Source organism: Gallinula chloropus (assembly GCF_964237585.1).
Source record: "Gallinula chloropus genome assembly, chromosome: 3".
Lineage (NCBI taxonomy): Eukaryota > Metazoa > Chordata > Aves > Gruiformes > Rallidae > Gallinula > Gallinula chloropus.
The window spans coordinates 30712247-30724429 of NC_140087.1; the positions used below are offsets into that span (position 1 = coordinate 30712247).

The 12183-nt window shown below is 39.2% G+C and overlaps 1 protein-coding gene across 5 annotated transcripts in view; it reads left to right on the forward strand.

The window, feature by feature from the left end:
• Positions 1-12183, forward strand: part of SYNE1 (spectrin repeat containing nuclear envelope protein 1) — a gene marked incomplete at its 5' end in the record, with an annotated part of 299290 nt that overhangs the window by 199706 nt on the left and 87401 nt on the right. For 4 of the 5 annotated variants that reach the window (XM_084262132.1, XM_084262133.1, XM_084262135.1 and 1 more), the window contains 5 exons: positions 919-1113; positions 2161-2301; positions 7589-7756; positions 8515-8676; positions 9962-10156. In XM_084262132.1, the coding sequence (XP_084118258.1) occupies positions 919-1113; positions 2161-2301; positions 7589-7756; positions 8515-8676; positions 9962-10156 (861 nt within the window). The remainder of the gene's footprint in view (positions 1-918; positions 1114-2160; positions 2302-7588; positions 7757-8514; positions 8677-9961; positions 10157-12183) is intronic. The other variant, XM_084262136.1, reaches the window with a different exon arrangement.

Consider the following 12183-nt stretch of genomic DNA (forward strand, 5'->3'; position numbering starts at 1 on the left):
TCTGAGCAACCTGATCTAGTTAAAGGTGTCCCTGCTTACTGCAGGGGGGGTGGACTAGTTGACCTTTAAAGGTTCCTTCCAACCTGATACATTCTGATTCTATAGAGATAGACTATGCCATAGCTACAAAAAAAAAAAACAACCCAAAACTCTGCTTTAAGCCAGATTCCCCAGCTCTTTTTTTTTTTATAAAGGTTAGTATTATGTACAGCTCAGCTTTTAATTCTGAAGACTTACACAAAAGCAAAACAAGATTAAAATATAGCTTATCCAAACATTGGCTAAGAGTGGTCCAGCCTGCATTTAATCTTATTATGTGACTGATTGTTCATATCACACTTGATCTTGTTAGACCCTGTGAGTTATTGTTTGAACAATTAATTCTTTCTGGGGAGAGATGAATGGGGCATTTTTTACAGTCGTGGTTACCACATGACCTCATTTCCATGGCATTCACTGTACGGAGAAGCTTCGTTGCCGTCAGATAAATGGAAATAGAACAGGGTGAGGAAAATAAGGACAGGAAGAGGGAGCGACGTTCCCTTTTGCTGCAGTCTGAAGCTTATGGACTTCATGACAGGTTCAGACTGGGTGCAAGCGTGAGGTGTTCCTCCCTCCCTCCTGTGTTTATCATGCACACAGAGCTTTCTGCGGCACTTTTCCGGTTTCTCTTCAAAGCTCAGGGCTCTGCGGTTTAGCTGAGCAGCCAGGCGCAGCCTGACTCGTTCCCTCCACTATCAACATCCTGCCTGTCAGCTAGTGCGCGGCGCTGATGCGGGGCTTCTGAGAGGCAGCGCTATGATGTTATTGGCTGAGCTTGGAGGGGTGAGCTTGCCTTCGCCACGGAAGCTGAAATGCTGTGGGTCCTGTGGCCTTTATTGGCTGCCTCTGCATTAGGGAAAAAAAATGTTTCCTCAGGAGCTGGCTCAGAAGATCAAGGGATACCAGGAGCAAATTGCGGCTTTGAATTCGAAGTGCAAGATGCTGACAATGAAAGCAAAACATGCCACCATGCTGCTGACAGTGACTGAAGTGGAGGGGCTTTCAGAGGGAATGGAGGAGCTGGATTCCGACCTGCTCCCAGCACACCCAGCTCATCCCTCCGTTGTTATGGTAAGGAATGCATTGGCCTCCGTATGGTTAATCTGAGCTGCTTGCTTTTGCATCATTGCAACAGCACTTTGTAGCAAATTGCTGCAGCTCATACCTACGTTTTGCTTTTGAAATGGCTGGAGTGTGGCAAACCAAACAAGCTGCAGCTTCCCCTTAGTGTAATGGGCTTTCAAGACTTGTTGATAAGGGTTGAAGTTATTTAACAGACAAATAGCCAGGGAAGTTCTCTGTAACGAGGTGCAAATATAGTGCTTTCTCATAGCTGCCAGTATGCAAGAGCTTAGAAACTACTGAACTGCAGGAATAGGACAAAACCAGAAGAAATATTATTTTATGACATGCTGCAATGTGTAGATTTTGCAGACCGCATTTTTAAAGCTCTTGATTTAGAACACTGATGTGATAATTGTCAGTATGTTGCTATGTTCTCAGATGAGTGTTGGAAAAAGGTGGCTAAGTATTGACATAGGCCTCAAGTTTTAATTATTCTGGGGTTTTTTTGTGTCTAACTGGTTCTCACTACAATCATACTGCTGATGCTATCAGAGCTTCTGTCTGAGTGAAAATAGAGTGCAGATTTCAGGATTTATCACAGCGTAACAGCATTGGGGAAGCAAGAAAAATATGCTTTTACTGGATGGTGTGTATATTATATTTTAACTCTATTCCTTCTTTTAACCAGGCCTGGATACTGAGGCCAATACTGCATGCATTAGTCTGTAGCTCTCCATAGTTTTTCCACATGCAGCAATGATTGTATTAGAGGACTCAGTTATTAATGCTATACATATACTTGATTATGCTTCTTATACATTTTCGTTTAAATTCATTATGGTACAAATGAGCATGTTCATACTGAATTGTGACAACCTTATGAGACAATTAATTGAACCAGATTTTTAACCTGGTAAATGTAATAGTGTTAAATAATGCCATGGTAATTCTGGCCAGGTGTTGTTTTTCTTGATTTGATTTCAATCACAGTCAAACCTAAGTTGAGGTAACTGATTTTCTTCCTGTGCTCTGGGGTTGCTTTTCCTGTGGCAGATGACTGCTGGTCGCTGTCACACGCTGCTCTCCCCTGTCACTGAGGAATCTGGGGAGGAGGGAACCAACAGTGAGATTTCTTCTCCACCTGCCTGTCGCTCTCCCTCACCTGTGGCTAATACAGATGCTTCTGTTAACCAGGTACCTCTCTCTTGGCATTCATTCAGCTTTTATCTCAGAGACATGCATGGTTCCATTACACAGGTGGTTTATTAAATCCTCTGAAACAATATTTACCTATAGCTCCAAGGACCTGAGACTTAACCTCTGACCTTCATGTTCTTGTCTAAAATGGACAGAGATACTGACTTCTGAGTTAAAAATATAAAAGTCTGGTGTTATAGCTGTTCACTCGATTTTAAACTAAATTTTAAGTGACAATTGCAAAGCTCTTCCATGTCACTGCTATTTTCTATTTATAACCTAGTTTTTATTTTCACAGTAGTACTCAATGGAATCTTGCATCCTGAGAAAAAATGCAATTTTGTACTGCCCATAATAAAGCACTGCATTTTGTCCATATGCATCTATCTGACTGTACCATTGATCATAGCATTGAAGCCACAGTCTGGTATCTTCCACTTCAAACCATTTCAAGTATTAACTCTCATGGGTTTTTTCATGTATTGTTCGTTCCATACATTCAGTGGCAGTCTATTTTAAGTGCTGATGAGGCAGATCAGTGAAATCACTACCATTAGATTTTTAAAGCAAAACTGAGGACTCTGGCACATCTAATAGGAGCAAGGGTACATCAGCATTGATTAAAATGTGAGCAATGAATCACCTCACTGAGCAGCACATGAAGACACATAAAATATTACTCTTTAGGAATTTAGAAATTAGCCTTAGGAGCAGTCACCACCTCATTGCATTCATTTTTTCATTTGTGGCTGCTTCCAAAACTGGCCATTGCAGACTTGAAGGGTAGAATAGTGTTGTGTTGTGTTTCTGAATAGAAACAAAGAAACTCGAGCAAGTTGCCCTCTAATTCCTCCCGCTCCTTTCAAAAATGCATGTGGTGCCCTAGAAGTTGCTAAATATAAATGATTGGTTTTAATGAACTGACATAAGAAAAAATACTAAGGTAAGTTAGTAATAAAGGTAACAAAACCTTCATAATAATGAAGTTCTAAAGTTACTTTCCTAATGAAGAAGTTATATAATGAATGAGAAGGATTTTTCTAGTGCTCTGTCATTTCAGATAATCAGAAATCCTTCTACTTACAGTAGAAAGGCAGATACACATTTCAGTATAAAAATCTTTTGACAGTGTTAATCAACAAAAGAATGTAAGGAGCAAAGGCAGCTTGCTTTCTAATAAACAAATTCAGTGTCAGTTTGTTAACTTTCTCTGAAAATGAAAAAAAAAACAAAACAGATTAAGAGCTCAAATAATAAGAAAAATCTATTGAAGATGCTATTGCAAAATCAGATGACACCTAAATGCAAATTTTAGGACCTTTGATGTGCTGAATAAAAATAAACAAAAGTATTATGTATTTAGGATAAGATCTTTGAACGAGATAAAATCGCTGGTGTTATAATAACCAAAAAAAGTGACAAATGAAGCTTTCTTCAGTGTGGTTAATGTTGAAATAACCTGCATGTGCTAAACAGTAAGCGGAAGAACATGCCAAAATACAGTGGTTTACTTACAAAATGCTTAGGTTCACACTCACATGAGATTAAAACTAAAGAAGCTATGAAACTGACAGAGCTTCATGATGAATGCCCAGGAAGACTTCAGGAAAGAAGGTTGGTTAACAAAAAAAAAATTAAAATCTAGACTATAGTGAATTAGAATCTTAAATATAAGTGAAAAATATTTTATGTTCAGTAAATGACTCCGCAAGACTAATTTGGAAATGTTATGTCTTGAAAAATAGCCAGTGTTAAGAGAAATAATTTCCCACAGGAAGATAATCTGCAAAGTACCAAAAACCCATGAATCTGGGAACTGTAGAAAGCAAAGAATTACATTAATCCAGTGTTTGGGGGAAAAAAAACAAACCTTATGTAGTGGGATATTTTTTGGGAAGGAAGGTTGGTTGTTAAGAATTTTAAAATTCATCCTAGTAATCTAAGTGCCGTCTTTCAGGGTTTTCTAGTGTCTCTTGATGGTGAAATGTGGTTAGTCTGAACTGAGAAATTTATGTGCTACTTTTACATTGCTAATAAGTAATAAAAACATAACAGAAATGCCAAATGCATATTAGTGGAAATTTTGGTTCTGTGTATTGAAATAGATTAATCAAAACCATAAATGTAAGAAAGTGACAGATCTAACACTGTTATAAACTAACAGTTGCCCAGGTTTTTGGTTTTGTACCAGAACTCCACTAAAAACAACTGAGGGGGTAGGGAGTTAGAAAAATGTTAACTTTTAAAAGGCTGGAGAAATTCACAGCGTACAATATTTCAGCAATAGATAACAGTCCTTTAATGCAGGTTATTTTGATATATGGCAAAATCAGGCACTTCATCTGTGCTGCGGTACTGAACGAGACTCAAAGATATAGTTGATTAAAATTTAGCACATTCTTCTAAAACTTATTTTTCAGATGCATAATGGTGAACAATTGAATTGAAAAAGCTGAAGTGTTGATATAAAGCCTTTGGAGGTTGCAGCTGATCCTGTGATTTAATTTTTTAACACTGGGTCACTGCTAAATGTTTTTTCTGTCTCCTTGTTCACAGCCTACTGAAGCATTCTTTCTCCTTCCTTATGAAAACTCATCAAGGGTGCAACAGCCCTTGTAAATACCTTTGAAATCTTAACAAGCCCTTTTTTCCTTATATCCTAACAACAAAGCATGAGTACTTTTCATTGGCCAATTTTTGTAAAACACAGCATGAGACATTAGCGCCTTTACAGGCAGAAGAAAATCTGTTATGTGTAAGAATATCTGGATTTACAGTATCAACATTAAAGCCTTACCAAAGAGAAGCTGCCATGTTGTCTATTCCAAAAAGAATTTGGAAAGAAGGGGAAAGGGATTTCTTTCCCCTCTATTAAAAGCAAGACCTTTATTCTGACAGTTATGATTAAGAGGTCTCAGAAACACAGTTTTTCTTTTGGCCTTGAGAGAGGACTAGCCTGAGTGTTGGAGTGTAGCTGCAGACAAGAGAAAATGAGAAGTTGCCTGCACTGGTGCAATTTTTCATTGTCACTTCGAAAGATCACTTGTGGTAAGAGTAAGAAATACTGAAATTGCAGTACTGAATGCTGTGCTAGGCTGTTACCTATTCCCTGTTTGCTCCTGACAACTACATACTTTCACCACTAAATTTTTCAAGTTTTCTAATTATTACCTTTGAAGAAGTACCTCGTGATACTTTTGGACAGTTTGATGTGCTGTCCATTCTTGGGTCTTCTCTTTCTCTGGAGAGACTGGGTTTTTCAGGCATCCTCAGTATAGATGGCTGATCGAGCTTCCTGTAAAATATAGTCTTGGCTACTGCTTCCCTTCAAAAATATTAGTAGTGATCTGTGAGTAGCACTTTAATTGCTAAAATGGCCACACAAAATACAGATAGCCTGATAAGTCCCTTAATTCTTGTGGGAAGGACTGAAGAACAGTATCTGTGCAGCTGCTGGGTGATGTGAGGATGGGACAGGTGGGCATTCTGTGGTCCCTAGCTTGGGTTTGAAAGAGAGACCAAGTTGTGACTACAATTGGGAAGTGACCTGGCTTTTATATTCTTTCAGAGAGCTTGACTGGTTTTGTTCACTCGCGGTATTAGAAAAAAAGGTTTTGTTCCAAATTAGTATCATTACTATAATTCAAGCTCCGGTACCACAGAAGTGATCTTGTTTAGTTCCTGAATTTATACACCTAGATGGAGTTGAAGAATGATTGAGGTTGGAAGGGACGTCTGGAGGTCATCTGGTCCAACCCCCTTCCTCAAGCTGGGCCACAGGCACAGCAGGATGTTTGGAGCTCTAGCCAGGTGGCTTTTGAGTATCTCTAAGGATGGAGACACCACAACATCACTGTGGCCCATGCCAGTGCTTGGTCACCCTTACAAAAAATAAAGGCTTTTCTGATGTTCAGAGGGAACCTTCTGTGTTCCAATTTGTGCCCATTACCCCTTGTCCTGTCGCTGGGCACCATTGAGAAGAGCCTAGAACTGCTTTCTTTGCACCTTCCCTTCAGGTATTTATATGCATTTGTACTCTAGGATTTGCAGTACAGCAATTGGTCTGTGGTCTACTTGACAGGTGCAGCTATATTAGCTGTCAGTGAGAGACACTTAAGTTTTCTCTCAGTCACATGGCTTGAAATTCTGAAATTTTCTTCCCCATCATACAGGGTCAGGAAAGAAGTAATTTGAGAAATTTGAAGTCACTGGGGGAGGGTTTTCCAAGTACACTTTTCAGTACATTTTGAGCAACTTTGTATGCATATATTGTGACAACTCTGAATGCTGCCTAAGCAGAGAGTTGGCCCAACCTAACAGAAATCAGTGGAAAAATCTCACTGATTTCACTGGCAGCAAAACTGCTTCTTAAAGTTTTCACCAGGGGGCATTTACAAATTTTAAATTACTGAGGAAATTGGACAAGACCTGCTGTGTCACAGTCTGGAGCATAGTTCACTAGTTGGCTGCTAAGTGAGTTGAAGGAAGGGTGCAGCATTTTTCACCTTCCAAATAGATGTGGTGGTAGCTGTCAAACATGGTTTCAGTTTTAAATAATCCTTGTCATCAAGTCTGCTTTCCTTAAATATAGATACCGTGCATGTTTCCTTAATGTTAAATTGTAACCTGCAATAGTTAAAGAAAACCCTATACACCAAGTATAGAAGTTCTAGTTAGAAACCATTCCACCCTGAATTTTCAATGGTAATTTCGATATTTGTCCATTTTCCTTAGCATTTTTGCTCCCTTTTCCAACTGTCTTTATAAATTAGTCAAGAGTACCTATTTGTTTGAAGCTTGCTATAAGGTAGTGCTTCACACCCTTTCTTACATCACTGACTAGTGCTTCAGCATATGCCTTTTTGGTTCTTCTGTTGCTTTCTCTGTGCTAGCGTTCATTAAGGTAATATTCTTTGTCACCTACAGTACTTTAACACACTGTTGCGATGGGGTTTCCCCGTGTGTAGCAGTGATGATACTCAAACAATACTCCCACTTGTAGCACTCCCCTCCCAGTCTTTCTATGTCTGTCCACAGTTGCCTCATGTGCCTCCTAGCTAATATGAACATGAAAAAAAGGATCCACAGTCTTCATGGTGGTGAAGCTCCAAACCATACTCAGTTTACACCTATTAAGTATTTATTTGGGGTGTTGCTCAGAGGTTTCCTTGTGATTTTGGATTTGTGGCTTTTATTTTAATGGACATATGCAGTGCTGCAGTATGTATATTCTTTCACAGTACCTTTAATTTTGAAACTGCAATAATGTGCTTCATGCTTGTAGGACATTGCTTATTACCAAGCCTTATCTGCTGAACAGTTGCAGACAGAAGCTGCTAAAATTCAACCCAGCACTTCAGCCACCCAGGAGTTTTATGAACCAGGCTTAGAATCAGCTGCTAGTGCCAAATTGGATGATTTGCAGCGTTCTTGGGAAACACTAAAAAATGTGGTAAGTCTTCATCTAGAGGGGTCAAAGTAGGAATAAAATGCAAAGAACTGGCTCAACTAACATTAATCTCAGCAGTTCTTGGTTTCCAGGTGGTAGCAAGAATAGATGGCTGTGATATTTTATTACACTGGGTTTGTTCTTTGAATGCCTATGGAGGATGGACCTTGATTAAGAAAAACTAAAAAGACATTAAGGATGATAGTTACCTTAAGAAATATTGGCCCTTGTCAGACTATATTCCATAGCCTAAGAGAAATCTTCTCATGCTGTATGAGTTGACAAAAAAGACCATAGTTCAGATTCTGCAAATACTGGGACAGCTTCACATGTTTCTAGATAGTAGCGCGGCATAAGATTCAGTGATGTATGAAGACAGTAAAAGTTTGATCATGTGCTGTGTATTTTAAAAGCATTATATTTGGAGAGGCACGGTAGCTATAATGGGGTATTAAGAAATGTGCTCCTTGCAAATTGTGCACATTTGAGTGCATAACATCTAAAATAAGGAATGAGAATGTACATAGGTTTTGCCTGCTCATTGTAGTCATTTTTTTTTCAGTTACAGAACCTCGGATTTGACTGACAATGTTTAAACAGATAAATAATTTTAATGTGAACGTTTTGTTTTATAATTTGTACTTTCAAAAATGTATTGCAAGTTTTCTGGTTTAATCTTATAAGCCTAGGTATGTATGAATCAGAAGAAAGAGCAAATCCTGTATCAGAGGTCAGAATTTATACTTTCCATTCCTTTTCAGATCAGTGAAAAGCAGCGTACCCTCTATGAAGCTCTTGAGCGTCAACAGAAATACCAGGATACACTCCAGTCCATATCCACAAAAATGGAGACCACTGAGATAAAACTAAATGAGACTCTGGAACCAGCCAAAAGCCCAGAGACCCAGATGGCTGAACATCAGGTAGAGACTCATATATGAGAAACAGAGAGCATGTGTTATCTTTATACATTTAGGTCTCTTTTTTAATATAGTGGTACCTCAAAAAACATACATTATTTATATAAACATAGCTCAGTTCCTTAAAAAGAAGTATTATTTGTATGAATCTTCCCTCTTAACTGTATGTCTTGCCTTTCTGTACTTCCTGTTGTTCTAAGGATAGGTGTAATGGGGGGAATAAGGAGCCTTTAAAAAAATCAGAATAGATCATATGTGTTTGTCCAATCGAAATTTTCAGCAAAATCTTTTGTCACAGATGGGGTGTTCAGTTACACCTACACACACTCTTCTTCAGCATCAGTGCTACTAGCATATATTGGACTATTTAGAATGTTCCCAAATTTACTAAGATCATAATCAATAGTGCGGCATTGTAAATTGATCTAAATACAATTTTTGCCTTGTTAAACAAAAACAGATCAAAGCACACAAAAAATGCTCTCCTAAGGGAAGTCTTGAGAAATGATGGTCTGAATAATAAGATAATACTTCATCAAGTAACATATCTGATATGCATACAACTTGTAAATATTGAAGCCTTCTGTCTGATAGCTTTCAAGTGTCTGTTGGGATCGGTTTTCACTTCAGGAGAAACTCCATGATCTGAAAATTGTAACATTTGGCTTTTGTAGCACTGTGTGATGTCCTGTGCATCCAATGTGTATATATTATAAGACCTGAAAGTTAAGTATCTTCTCTAAGGCATTGGTAATGCAGCATCCTTTTGTAGGTATCCTGGCAACTGATTTATAGGATAAGAATGGTAGTAGGAACTTCTTTTAAACAATGGACTTAATTTCTGGATGTTTACAATAATTGGTGGATTTTCTTTCTCCATTTAGAAAGTTTCAGGCTCATGCCCCAATTTCTCTCACAAATACACTCACTCACTTATTGATTATCTTCGCTGTATCTACTAGAATACCCTCCAGAAAATTTGTTGTCAGAATAAATCTGTATGTGTAATATTTCCAAAATAATTCCTTCCTGTGATATGTTTGAAATTCAAGAAGTATATTAAATCTGTATTTTAGTTTTCAGACCCTAGCTTGAGCATCGAAAAGCAGGACCTGGTCCCTCTGAATTGTGACTCTACCAAATGAGCTGTGATATATTGTACTACTCATGGTTCCTCATGTTCCTGTGGGACAGTTATCTTGAATTTTATCTAGGCCCCTATACTTTAGATTCATGTATCTGTGAGAATAAAGTAAGAGATGCTTTCTCTGTTCTCATTTCTAAATAGGCTTTGATGGATGAGATTTTAATGTTGCAAGAAGAAATCACTGAGCTTCAGACATCATTAGCCCAGGAACTGGTTTCAGAACCACTGGATGCAGAAGCTGCTGATCAGCTGGCATTGCAGTCCACACTCACGGTCTTGGCAGAACGAATGGCCACAATTCGAATGAAGGCATCGGGAAAACGGCAACTATTAGAGGTACAAAAAAATCCTGTTTAAGAATGTGTCTTTTGGATCATATTCCAGATTTTGAGTGCCACTTTTGTCTCTTATGTAAAAATAAGGAGCTGGAAGTAGAAAGGGGATCTTACTGTTTACAGCTTGCACACCTTACAGGATCTTAAAAACTTCTTGATAGTACTTACAAGGAGGTGCTAACTAATAATTTCAAGATAAAGCATGAGTCTAATATACTACTCTTAACCATGGTTAGGATTTCACAGTTGCTTTGATAAAGTAGCACAAGTATTCCTTGATAATCCTGGCTAAGAAATAAAATATGGTGTGTAGACAGTATTCAGTAATACAAACTGCGTGCTTCATTGCTCTGATTTCACAGAATGTTGCAGGGATGTATAGATAGAAATATAGATAGGACAAGTAATGAAAACATTTTGCTGTTGAGAGTGTGGGTTGGTAATATTGTTCTTTTTTGTGGACCTAATTTAAGTAACTAGAGCTTGAGAACTGTTGAGTTCTAGATTAAAGACACTTAAGAACTATCATTATTTTTAAATTATTCTAGCATGCAATTATTTATTTTCCCATTAAAATGAAGCATTTGGAAAAGCTGTGCAAACACGTCCCTGTGTGAGGGGTTTGCCCTGCAAATACATGTCAGATTTGCCCTACAGAAGTATGCTGTGTGGACCCCGGTGAGCAGCCAAACACCAACCCTCACTCCACTCTGCCATGGGATGGGGAAAAAATAGAAGGCAGGCAAAAACCCCTCATGGATCAAGATAAAAACAGCTTAATAGGATAAGGGAAAGCTGTACATATAAGCAAAGGAAAAGAAGGAACTTATTCAGTACTTCCCCATCAGCAGGAAGACATTTAGCCTCTTTCCCGGAAATTAAGGTCTCAGCACATTTTTAATGATTGCTTACGAAGGCGAATTCCATAACCACAAGTGCCCCTCCTCCCGCTTTCCCTGAGCTTTTATTACTGAGCATGATCTCATATGCTATGTAATATCCCTTTGGTCAGTTCAGGTCAGCTGTTCTTGCTGTACCGTCTCCCATCCTTTTTCCCACCCCCAGCCTACGGGCCTTTGTGAGGGGAAGTACTTAATGCTGTGCAAGCACTGTTCAGCAATAGCTAAAATATTTCTGTGTTACCAGCACAGATTTTGCCACAGTTGCACTTTACAGATTGCAATGAAGTTAACTTCATCCCAGTCAGATCCAGTAAGGTTTTCTCCCCTTGCTCCGTACCATTTGCACCGAGCTTAGGTTCCATGACATCTGATACATCTAAGTATCCTCTGGCCATCCCATTCTATCTGTTTCTTATACCTGAAACTCTTTCTACTCTCTTCAGAGCTCTGTATCTCTCCTGTACTGGGAAGCTCAGAGCTGGGTACAGTACTCAAGCTGTGGAGTATGGTACTTCCCTCAGGCTGTTGACAACACTCCTCCTTGTGTGGTCCAGGTTACCTTTAGCCTTCTTTGCCACAGTGTCCCATTGCTGGCTTACGTTCCACTTAATGTCCACCAGAACCCTGGGTCCTTTGCTGCCAAGCTGCTTTCTAGTTGGTCAGCCTCCAGCATGTACAGTTGCCTGGGGTTGTTTCTCCCTAGGTACAGGATTTTGCCCTTCCCTTTGTTCTGCTTCCTGAAATTCCTATCAGCCCATTCTTCAGCCTGTCAGGGTCTATTTGGATGGTAACACAGCCTTCTGGTGTATCAGCCACTCCTCCCATTTTGTGTTACCAGTAAACTTGCTGAGGCTCATTACTAGTCTCTGACTAGACTTTGTGCCACTGATCACCACTCTCTTGGTTTATCTGTTCAGCCAGTGTTGAAATTCATAAGACACTATTAAAGGTTGAGAGAGTCTTGCTGGTCACTCCCTGTCTTTCTAATGGATGGACAAGTTGGCGGATGGAGCGAGGGAGTCAGTTGTTGCAAAGCAGCTGCTGCAGCAGCCATTGGAGCTTCCACATCCCCATGGCACAGGGATCCTCTGAGGCCAGACAAAGTAGTCAGCTTTTAAGTCTTCTC